The 12,965-nt window shown below is 38.6% G+C and overlaps 1 protein-coding gene across 1 annotated transcript in view; it reads right to left on the bottom strand.

The window, feature by feature from the left end:
- Positions 1-12,214: 12,214 nt before the first annotated feature.
- Positions 12,215-12,965, bottom strand: part of LOC145411550 (apolipoprotein D-like) — a 1,838-nt gene continuing 1,087 nt past the window's right edge. The window contains exon 4 of the mRNA XM_080281561.1: positions 12,215-12,351. Coding sequence (XP_080137687.1) covers positions 12,215-12,351 — 137 coding nt within the window. The remainder of the gene's footprint in view (positions 12,352-12,965) is intronic.

Here is a 12,965-nt window from a genome sequence, read left to right as displayed (position 1 = left end):
TAGGTCGTTTTTTTTTATTTTTTTTATAGGTTCCATGGCGGGAGACTGACCGAGTATGAACCGCTCACGCAGGGCTGTCCCTCGTGTCACCTCCTGACAATGCTCTTACTCAATTTAATGGTAAAAGATATATTATTTTATAACAAATGGAAATATGCGAAAAAACTGAGAAAATCCGTGAAGTCCGATAGGCAACACCGTGCAAATATAACCAGCTTAAAACGAAACATCCCAAGTTTTAATTTCCAATCGTGTATGTGTGAATTTTGATTGGTAATACTGATTTGAATATTTTTTGGCTCTTGATTAATAATTATGTCCTTTTTTGATATATTTGAATCCTGTTCTACACTCTTTATCAAATTCATTTCCTTATCAGTTTTATTTTATTTATTTATAGTTTCGTCACTGGCGACCTTCTGTTATTCTACTTTGCTTCTAGTTTCTTCATTATCAGTTCTGTTTAACAGACTTGTCATTCTCTCTCTCTCTCTCTCCCCTGGAGGGAGATGTGCGTCACCCTGGGGGATTTTGTTACTTTTATGAGTGATTTATATACTTATGCTTTCATTTTACTTTATTTTTCATTATATCTAATTTTTAAAAAAAAAAATTTATTACTGGGGGCTGGGTGAGTTGCCATTCTGTCTGAGTCAAGGACACAATGGAAAGTGAACCAAGTCGCTCTGGCCTGGTTAGACTGGGTCTGTGTGAGTATTACCGCTCAGAAGGGTTTGATATATTATTTTTTTCCCTAAGAAACTGGCATATTTTTCCTCATATTCCTGGATAATTATCATATAATCATAATTGTGACATTATTACCCACCCCAGAAATACGGTACAAGACCAATAATAGTGACTATATTATTTTTAGCACCACTGGAAAATTTTTATGCCACGTTTCTTTATTCCCGTATAAATATTTTAAGTATAATAAGTTTACTGTTCTTTGATATATTATAATACACACAAAAGTGATTCTTATTAGCATTCTCACTTAAAAAGAATCTGGTACATGGAACTTAGGGGCATTACCCTAATTGTTATTCCTCATGATGTTTTTATTCCAATTTCTTTACCAGTGTTTTCATTACAGTATACATTTCCACTTTAACGTCTCTTTCTAATAAAAAAAAACTTTATCATAGGTATAGCCTGTAAATGATTATCAAAAGCAGGCATGCATCATATGGCGGTGTTTACTGATTGACACATTTCACCCATCACAGGCTATATGTGTGCAGTGTGTGCCAGTCTCTTCACAGTTCTGTGGAAGAGGCTCAGGCTTGCTCTCATGCTGGAACTGTCCATGCAACACAAAGACCGTTATCAGGTATGATATATGTTCAGTTTTTACTTGCAGTTTGGCTCTGTCATGTTGAAATATTTAAGCAGTAGAACAATGGCAATAGTATATTGGAATTGTGTGTATCGTACTTGTATAATATTTATGTGTGTGTGTGTGTGTGTGTGTGTGTGTGTGTGTGTGTGTGTGTGTGTGTGTGTGTGTGTGTGTGTGTGTCAACTGCCAAGTTGACATTTTTACATATTCATGATGAAAGATTTTTTTTTTTTTTTTTTTGAGAGATATAGATTCAAACGCAAGACCATTGTCATATTTAAATATAAGAATACAATATCTTCATTCATTGTTTGGTGATTTATACATGCACCAATAATATTTTACTGCTACCAGAACTGATTTCTCTCTCACTTTTTAGGAATTAAATGCCAGCGGTGTGGTAAAGAATACCAGTCCATTAACGAAGCGACCAATTGCTTGGTGGTCCACCTCGTGGAAGATGATCATGGACAATCTGCTGCACAAAGTATGACAGATTATTAATATAATGCTCTAGCTTAAATGATTTTGTTTTCCTAATGGATAAAGTTGTGCTGACTCTCAAGGACAGTCGTTTTCATTTATTTGGGATGGGAAAAGGATTACCATGCATGTTGCATATATTTGTTACTTGTTGCTCAATATCGTCATTCATAATAGGTACAATATATTTGTTGCAAGCTCCATACTCACTAATGCTTTATTAAGATTTATTAATCTCTGATACTCTACTTTTTCAGGCACCGAAGCACCATCATGTAGCCGTTGTCATACTGAGTACGCCACTGAAAGAGATGCTTCCTTATGTCTAGCTCGTCATTGTGCTGAGGAAGAATACACAAGGACAGGACAAGCCAGCGCATCAAAGATAGGTGTGTTGCATCAAGTACTTCATACGATCACCACTAAAACTGTCTTACTAACTTTAACAATATGAATCATATGATGGCTTGTAATATCATTCACAAAACTATTGGCACTGTTTGTCTACTTGTTGGGATGAAAAATAGGAGAACCAAGTTTACATGAAGTAGAATTTCCAGTCATACACTTATTCTCTTTTCATACAGTACAAACATTTCTGTTACAGTGACGCAGTCTCATGATGGTGCAAGAGACAGTCAGATGTGGAATTCACATTGCACCAAGGTACTTGTCTGTCTCATCAGAGACAATTACACCAGACTTAGTGGTAAACTGGAGAAGAACACTGTTGTGTGGATTGACATTGTCGTGAAATGCAGGTTGAGGTATGTATGTATTCGTCTTGTGATGTTAAATCTGTTGTAATGTAACAGACGTATTGGCCCTCGGTTCATGCTGAATATTTGGTAATCTTGATTATATGTGGCATAAATTGTACTTCTGTACAGGAGTGCGTGCATCCTGTCTGATTTACTGCAGATTTCAAATAATTATGACTTCTTACTATATATATATATATATATATATATATATATATATATATATATATATATATATATATATATATATATATATCTGTGTCATCAACACAGGTGATACCTTTGCCAGTCAAAGGAATGCTGGAAGAATACAGTATCAACAAGGATGTTCAGGTACTGACATTAATTCCATTGTGAATGCTATAAGCTCAGCTGCTTTTGCTTGCAGTAGTCCCTGAAAAACAAGCTTCCTGGTGCACACTTGTATAGTGTGTTGCATGATTGATACAACTTGGCTGGGCTCTTTTGGTTGGCTTCTTAAGAGGGTCTTTTGGTTACTGCCTGTTTTATATTACTTTAACTGTTACACCGATTTCCAACAACTGTTTCTAACAAATAACTATAGGCCACTATAAGATTAGCCATGCACCTAATACAGAAAACAAAGATTAACACACTAGTTGCCTGTACTCAGCAAGTGTAATTACCACAGCAGCTTTTGGTAGTTTGTTTTGGCCTTGGGTTTGGCTTGCACATGATGGAAACATCACCTATATCTTACAGAACTGTGATATAAGGATTTTTCGTGTCCTTGGATCTCTGTATATATATTGACAGTTATAGTAAAACAGTATCACTCGCACACATATATTTTTCTCATTTTGAAATATTTCCAAGTAAATATTCAAATGGGTTACCTTTCAGTGGTGATGTTGATGTGCAAGGCAAGGCACAGCCATCTGCAAACTTTGTCTCAGTATATCTTCCTTTTACTTTTTAAGCAAGCCATCTGCAAACTTTGTCTCAATATACCTACCTTTTTTACTTTTTAACCATTTGTTCATATACTGATTTCAGCAGTAGGCCTACTTCATGCATCGTCAGGTCTTGTGCTGCGTTACCTTTTTATGTTTGTGGTTTGGTAATATTTTGCTCAGCTGTTGGGTCACATACTGCACATAGCACTTATCTACAGAAGTGTATTACATTTATAATCATGACTTAATTGTCACAAGCATTGCAGTGTTATTTACATAATTACTCTTTTAAACTAGTTGCATGATTTTAGTTTGATGTGGACAATGTCTATACAGTATTTGGTGGTCTATTAATGAATGTCCCAGCTACAGTTTGTGAGTTGCCATGTAAATAGCATCATTTGGAACAGTCTAATGTTCATTGTAGGTTATTTTAACATGATATATTGTGGAAAGCATTTTTCATTTCCTGCATTTCTCGGGGGCAGGGTAGCTCGGTGGTAGGATCAGGGGATCGTGAGTTCGAGCCGTGCCCGGTAACTTCTATGCTGGGAGATGTAGCGTCCTCCTGTAACCTTGCAGGGATACATGATCTAATAAGGTCTAGCTTGGGTAAAACTATTCCCTATTCTCTGCATTTAGCATCTTTTAATATATGATGACCTTACTGTCTTCCCATTTAATATTTGTTCCCCAACAGATGCCAGGTGTTACAGTTGACCAGGTAAGGAACAAGTGGAACAATTTAAAGATGAAGTACCATAAATACAAGGACAGAACCAAAAGAACCGGTGAGTCTCGCACACAACCTCCACCGTCATTTGAAACTATTGATCAGATTCTTGGTGTTCGCCCTTCTGCTCATCCAGTTAATTGTTTGAGTTTGGGACCCATTTGCGCTACTTCATGCTTTCCAGAAATTCCAGCAGTACCATCACAGACATCCCTACCCTAACCACAAGTGTCACAACCAGGGACATCTCAGGGACTTTCAGGGTCAGATTTTCCACAGCCAGGACCATCACAGGCTCAACCTTCCAACCAACCTTTACCAGCCGACCCAGGCCCTGAGCCCACTGTCCAGGAAAATGTTGATGTTCAAGGCCATCGTGAGGATAGTGACGATCAGGAACATCGAATTCAGGCACCGCATCTCCATCAAGCCCAGGCAAGGCAGCAGGGAAGAAGATTGCGACCACTCTCACATGGAAGGCGTATGGAGAATATAGCTTTAGAGCAATTGGCTGAAATAAAACGACATAACCAGGTGATGGATGCATTAACTCGGAGGGTGGCTGAGTTCCAAGAGGCTCTTGTTGCAGCATATGAAAAAGGAGTGAGATTTTAGCAAATATTAGAAAATAATTTTAGTAAAACCTAGTGGTCGTGGTAGGTGGGAGCACTCACCATTCACTCCAGGGTTAAGAGAGTACTACGTAGGGTTAGTCCGCACTGAGTATAGGTCTACTGCCTATACCCTGCCTGTACACGTGTGTGCAGAACCTCCCGCGCTCTCCGCTCCAAAGTCTTGAGCGGTGTTTGGATGCTTGTCTAGATTCAAGCAAAAAGATCAGACTATAAAGTTTCATCGTTTCCCTAAAGACAAAGAAGTGCAACAGAAGTGGATTAAACTGTGCAGCCGCAAAACTCCAGTTAATATTAAAAATGCAAGAGTCTGCAGCCTGCATTTTGAATCTACTGCATACAAGAGACACCTTATGTACGAGCTCCTGAATCAGCCAATTCCAGATCGTGTGACTTTACTGCTGGATGATGCAGTCCCTACACTCAATCTTCCAACATTGACAGGTATGGTGAAGTGTTGAAAATTTGGCTATGTGAGGAGGTATGGTGGTGTAGCTGAATATTGTGGTATAAGTGCAGGTATGGTGGTGTAGCTGAATATTGTGGTATGTGTGGAGGTATGGTGGTGTAGCTGAATATTGTGATATGTGTGCAGGTATGGTGGTGTAGCTGAATATTGTGGTATGTGTGGAGGTATGGTGGTGTAGCTGAATATTGTGGTATGTGTGCAGGTATGGTGGTGTAGCTGAATATTGTGGTATGTGTGGAGGTATGGTGGTGTAGCTGAATATTGTGGTATGTGTGGAGGTATGGTGGTGTAGCTGAATATTGTGGTATGTGTGGAGGTATGGTGGTGTAGCTGAATATTGTGGTATGTGTGGAGGTATGGTGGTGTAGCTGTTATTGCGAGTTCTGTCCTGTGAACGTACTTTTAGTACTCTACTAATGTCACCCTTATTTATTCCCTTCATCCACTTAAGAGTAAGACAAAGATAGAAGGTGTTTCGAAGAGTAAGACAAAGATAGAGTGTGTATCTAAGAGTAAGACAAAGCTAGCAAAGGAGTGTGTCTGTATATTGTGGTATGTGGGGAGGTATGGTGGTGTAGCTGTATATTATGGTGAGGTGTAATAACTTTTACACTTAGCCTACTATACACCTCGTTGTACTCTAATATATTAATACATAACACTATAATATCCTAAACAGAGAACACTGATACTGGTCGACTAGAGAAGGAAAGTAAGCCGACCAACACCAGGGAACCTATGCAAGATTTTGTTGCAACTCATCTACTTGAGAACGAGAATAGTGCTAAGGTGGATGTGCGGAATGTGAAAGTGCTTCGCTCTGAAACTCTGAAAGAAGACCTGGAGGCTGTAAAAATGCAAAGAGATGCTTTACTTAAAGAAAAACAAGAATGGCTAAAGGAAAAGGAGTCTTTGAAGAGAGAGATACAGAGTGTTGTCACCAAGACAAGGTTTGCATTAAGTAAATTGTTTTCTTCCGCACTAATTGATTGTATATTAAGTGGAACCCCTGTTAAACGGTGGAATGATGATGATATGAGTAATGCCATTACATTACGCAGTTTGAGCCCCAAAGCTTATAGATATTTGCGTGAAAGTTGCAACTTCCCATTTCCTTCTAAAACAACTTTAAATCGATGGATGGCAAAGGTAAATGTAGAACCAGGAGTGTTGACTACAATTTTAAATTTACTGAAGTGCAAAGCAAAGGATATGACTGAAGCTGATCGTTTATGCATCTTGTCCTTCGATGAGTGTTGTGTTGCCCATGAATGGACATTTGATAAGGGGACAGACACTTTATATGGCCCCCCAAACCGGGTTCAGTGTGTCATGATTCGTGGGCTAGTAAAGTCATGGAAGCAGGTAATATTTTATGATTTTGATTGCAGTGTAACTAAAGATATGTTGTTTGATTTCATAGTCAAAATTGAAGCTGCAGAGTATATTCTTGTTGGCATGGTAAATGATCTGGGCCCTACAAATGTACGGCTATGGAATGATTTAGGCATAGGAGTAGAAAATTCTTCATTCACTAATCCAGCTGCTCCTGATAGAGAAGTGTATGTTTTTGCTGACGCTCCTCATTTAATTAAGTTATTTAGAAACAATTTTCTTGATTCTGGTTTTAAACTACAAGATGAAAAATATGTGCTCAGTGGATGTGTAAGAGAGCTTATCACGAGGAGCGTCAGTGACCTAAAAACATTTCGCTTATCAGATAAACATATTTGTGTAGATGGGTTGAAAAGAATGAAAGTAAATCTTGCTGCTCAGTTACTATCAGAGACAACTGCCAAATCCTTGAAGTACTTTGGTGACAAAGGATTATTGGAAAGTAAATACTGGGATGACACTAGCCATTTCATTCACCTGTGTGATTCATGGTTTGACCTGATGAATTCTCTAGTGCCCATCGATAAGAAATTCTCTAGACATGCATATGGCCTTCATCTACAGCAACAAAATGATACTTTGAATAGTATGATATATTGTGCAAAGAATTTGAAAGTCATTGGTAGCAAATGCATGTATCAATTTCAGAAAGGGCTCGTTGTGTCATCGCATTCTTTGCAAAAGCTGTACAAAATGGTAAATGAAAAGTATAAAATTTCATATATATTAACATACAGGCTGAACCAAGATGGATTAGAACATATGTTTGCCACTCTCAGACAACTAGGGGCTTCCTATGAACATCCGTCTCCAGTTGCTTTTAAACACAGAATAAGGTCACATATACTTGGGAAAGATAGTCAGCTAGCTGTAGAAAGTTGTAACGTTGAGAAGAAAAATGATGAAGTATCAATGGTAACTGATATATGTCATGTCTCCAGTGCCAACGTGCAGCTAGATGACTGCGATCAGAAATCCTTGGAGCAAGAACTATGTTTGTCTGCCATGATATTTTCTTCCCTTGATCCTGATGAATTAGAGCCAGATGATAATATAGGTAACAGTTGTGACGATGATGCTATGTCCCCCTTAGAATTGGAACACGAAATAAAAGCAGAAGGATTGCGCTATGTAGGTGGATATATAGCTTTCAGATTTCCACAGTTCCAGTTTCTTGGTTCCCATGTAAAGGCAGGAGAAGGGACATGGAATGAGGCAGCTAGTAGAAGCAAGAAGGGTTTAATGACACCAAGTGATTTTTTCCTTACTGAGCTTAAAAAAATGGACAAACTATTCTTGTGTTACCATGGAGAAAAGCCACTAAAACCTGGCAAAAATTCAACAAAAACATTGGCTATGTATATGCGTGAATATATAAATTTACCAAAGGAGGTTATCACACTATTTGTTCGGTGTCGCATGTTTTTTAGAATACGTCTCCTCAACAGAAAAATTCTCTCTTCCAGAAGTAAGAAAAGAAAATATGCAAAAATATTGAAGTAAGTCATTGTCACAAAGATGAAGTAAGGTTCTATTTTATTCTATTTAGTTATGTATTTGTAATATAAGTGAAGCATGATATACTGAGTTTTCTTAACCTCTGCTTATATTTGTTAATATGCATTATGGATGGTCAAGAAATTATTAGTATACTTCTCTTGTCAATGCTTAAAATTAGAAGTGAATAATAATACAGGTGAAAAAATATTAGAGAGAGAGAGGGGGGGGGGGTTGCGCGACGTGGGTCTTTCATAGTTACCCTTCCTGTGACTTGTCAGCCCAGTTTTCTTTAACCATATATCTTCCCTTCCCCCCTCATACCCTGATGACGTCACAGATATGCGTGGAAAGAGCGAAGCGGACTAACCCTACGTAGTAATCTCTTAACCATGATTCACTCATTGTGTAGTGCAACACTCGGGTGACTGTCCTTTCTTCTCTTCCTTCCTTCCTCTTCTTTCTTTAATTCATTCTTCCTCTTCTGTCTATGAGTGACTCTAGAATGAGTGACAAGCCAAATGGTTTCCTGTACATCAGGAAACCATTTACTTCGTTGGGTGTTAACCATATAACATAATTATGCCACCTGTTGGTTTAGTGGGAAATTAAGGCACTCCAGTCGGATTGAGCAGATGCAGATTTATATCCAACGAGCTTTGGGGGTTTATTGCTAACGTAATGCCGCTCAGGGATGAGTCAGGCTGCTCACTCATCTTAAATGTCAAGACCAACTTGCCTAGCCCAAGATTCCTAAGCTACTGAAGGGGCAACTCAGGATTTGATGATGATGATGAACACATAGTGGTAGAGAAATATTTTTATATAGCCAAGAGTGTACAAAATTTGGTTTAAAGAGACTAAATAATGTTAAAAATGGTTATTTTACTAAGAATATTTTCCTTATTCTCATCGTAAATATTTGCTGCTTGAGGGACCAGGTCTAGATTTTCCTTGGTGAATACTGATATGAAATAATTATTTAGGATGGAGCACATTTCTTTATCTTCACTGGTAATGTCACCTGATTCTGTTCTGAGTGGTCCTACCCTATCGTTATTTTTCGTACGGTACATTTGATAAAAACCCTTGGGGTTTTCTTTTGATTCACTAGAAACCTAATTTCATAACTACTCTTTTCTTTTCTTATCTCCCTCTTTACTTCTCTATTTAAAATTGTGTACCAGTTACGTAAGTAACTGGTATTTTTCGTTCTAAACGGTTTTGAAGGGATATATGTATCTTGGCCTCCATGTATTATATTTATTAACTCGTTATGCTTCTCACTGGTCGAACGTCTGCCTGGTACTGGAGCTGAGTTAATTCCCGTCGCCTGAACTACATTCCCATCTACCACCTCCCACCACACAGACACCTGACGGACATTCCCACGTGTTTCCTGCCCTTCACCTATGACCTGGGGTTCTCCACTGACCTGGCATTCCCTCAAATAGCTAATCTCCCTGTGGAATACCGTTCGAAAATAAGCTTTTAAACCATCGAAATCGCCTAGACGAAAATTAGGAACGGTGGAGGTATTTTCAGTGGAAGAGACATCCCAAATAAATTTGAACTTAATTTCTTCATGATCACTATTACCAAGTCGTCCACCAACCTCTATATCACGAATGATATTTTCTTTATTAGCTAAAACCAAATCTAATATATTATTACCTCTGGTGGGCTCCCTGATATACTGATAAAGGAAAGTATCCTGTACTACCTCTAGAAATTACTCTGACTCTGCATCTCCTGTCTGATTTCTCCAATCTATCCTTGGCAGATTAAGGTCCCCAACAATTATTACTAAGCTGGACTGTGATACTTTCCTATTATCCTCCCAAAGGTTTTTACTATCAGCTCTACTTAATTTAGGAGATCTGTAAATTGTTCCTAAGATTAATTTCTCCCTATTGTTACTAATTTCCACCCAGACACTTTCTGTGTCTCTATTTACTTTAATGTCTGCGTTATTGTAACAGTTTAATGAATCATTTACATAAATAGCTACCTCTCCCCTCTTTCTTCCCTGACGGTTTGACAAAAATATAATAGCCCTTTATCTGATATTCTGCTAAATGTTCTCGAGTGTCTGTATTCATCCAAGTTTCACTAATAACAGCAATGTCTAATTTCTCTGTACAAATTAAAGCCCTCAGTTCATCCATTTTATTACGTAAACTCCGGCTGTTTGCGTTGTACACTATCAGGCGTAGTAGTGGTGGTGGTGATGGTCAACACCATCACCACCACCACTACTACGCCTACCACCATCACCACTACAACTGCAACTACTACTTCTGCTACTACTACTACTACTACTACTACGACGACGACGACGACGACGACGACTACGCTTGCCACATACATAACTCTTCCCGCGGACTCACACTTCTCCACTCACACTTCTCCACCATGAGGTACGATTCGTCCTGTCTACCACTCTCCCTCCTAGTTGACCCAAAGGGATATCATTATAATCATCATTATCATCATCACCATCATCATCACTATCATCACCATCATTATCATCACTCTGTTCTACCTCCTCCTCCTCCTCATCATCATCATCATGATAATCATCATCATCATCCCCCTTCTCCTCCTCCTCTTCATCATCATCATCATCATCCCCCTTCTCCTCCTCTTCCTTCTCCTCATCATCCACATCATCCACATCATCATCATGTTTTTCTCCTAAGGATGAGATGAAGTAGGGTCAAGAAAATAATATAAGTAAAAAAATGAGAAATAACAGTCCAATAAATAAATAAGTAGATAGATAAATAGGAGTAGACATTTACTTTTCAAAATTTATCTTAGTTTCTCATAAAGAACAAGTTTTCTCTAGTTTCGAATCCGTCTTCAATAATTTTTCTGAATGTATGTATGTTTAAAGTATGTATGTATGTATGTATGTGTATGTATGTGTATGTACGTATATTTGTCTACCTACTGAGGTGTAAATGTATGTATGTGCATATAGGTGTATGTAGTTATATGTGTATGTATGTGCATGTATATATGCGTAAATGTATGTATGTGCATGTGTCTGTACGAATGTATTTATAAGTGTGTGTATGTATGTGTCTCTGTAGCCTTGTGTGTGCATTTGTTTATGTGTAGTGCTATGCTTTCATGTGTATCTGCATATGAATGTGTATGTATGTAAGCACGCTGTGTCTGTCTGTGTGTATAAGTGAATGTATGTAAATATAAATGTGTATGCGTGTTTGTGTGTATGTACTGTATGTTTACTACTGTGGATGTGTATGTGTTTATTTTTATGTATGTGTATGTGCATATTTGTATGTGTGTATGTGCATGCGTGTGTGTATGTGCATATGTGTATTTGAGTGTATTTGCATGTTTGTATGTATGAAAGTGCATGTGTGTGTATATGTGCATATGTGTATGTGCATATGTGTATGTGCATATGTGTATGTGTGAATCTGCATGTGTGTATGTGCATGTATGTCTGCCAGTCCAATTCTAAATCTTATCCTATGGTCCGTCTATTTTATGAAGAGCATTTGGGCGTTGTCCCTCTTGGAGAGTCCCCGTCCCACAGTGTTGCCATACTTTGTACTGGGCAACTTAATCGGATTAGAAACCTAACCTAACCTAACCTAAACATAATCTTAAGCAGTGCCAAACAAGTAAACAAACAACAAAATCAAAAGCAATAACAAAACCCTAACAAAACGACGACAATCACTCTAACTCAGCCAAACAAACAAACAAACACATCTATCAGCTTTATATTTATCTATCGTAGCTCAGGTGTGGAGAACATTTAATTGCCTCACTAATTACACAGGTGAGATAAACACAGGTAAAGTAAAAACAGTAAAGTGGATTTATTGAAGGACAAGATCAATAAAAGAGCATGGACGGCAAAAACTCATTTCTGGGTAAACACACACACACACACACACACACACACACACACACACACACACACACACACACACACACACACTCAGTAATGCTCATAACAAGACGAATCTTCTTTTTCAAGGAATTTGACATCCATGCCCAAGGAGATAAGGGTGGTTTTCGCCTCCCCGATGACGTGGTAGGGGGGCTGGGGGCTCCGGGTCAGAATCCAAACTATTCCTGTTCAGATAAGGTTAGGTTAGGTCAGATTGGGTTGGTTTGGGTTGGTTTGGGTAGACTGAGTTTGATTTAGTTAAGTTTGGGTCTTACTTCTCTCCTGCCCTAATAACCCTTCTCTGCTCTCTCCTACCCTAGTCTACCTTAGCCTACCCTACCCTAGCCTACCCCTATCCTGCCTTACACTGACCTACTCAACTCTAGCTTTCCATCCTCTACCCTATCCTACGCTATCCAATCTTCTCCTCCCCTATCCTTCCCTTACACACACACATCCCTTCAACCATTACCCTACCCTACCCTGCCATATCATCTTCTTTCTTCCCTTCCCATACCCTTCTATTCCCATTCCTTCCCCTCTCACATCCTCTCCCTATTGCCCCTTCTCTTCCTTCCCATTGCTTACTAAACCCAATTCACTATACGCGTTTTACTCTAACTTGGCCTAGATTTTCGTCCTTCAGCTTATTTTACGTAGCTCGGTGACTGACGACGACAATGCAATGACTCAACATCATATGGCACTTCTTCGTGACAAGCATAGGCTTTTAGTATAACTCCTTTGCAAGAACTCAGCATTCAAGACGGAGTGAAGTGAATATTAGTCCAAGTAATCG

The sequence above is a fragment of the Coenobita brevimanus genome, chromosome 90 (genome assembly GCF_032717465.1).
Source record: "Coenobita brevimanus isolate Jiangsu-jjx chromosome 90, ASM3271746v2, whole genome shotgun sequence".
Classification (NCBI taxonomy): Eukaryota; Metazoa; Arthropoda; class Malacostraca; order Decapoda; family Coenobitidae; genus Coenobita; species Coenobita brevimanus.
The sequence above is the reverse complement of the archived record's forward strand: the minus strand, read 5'-3'. Positions and strand labels throughout refer to the sequence as shown.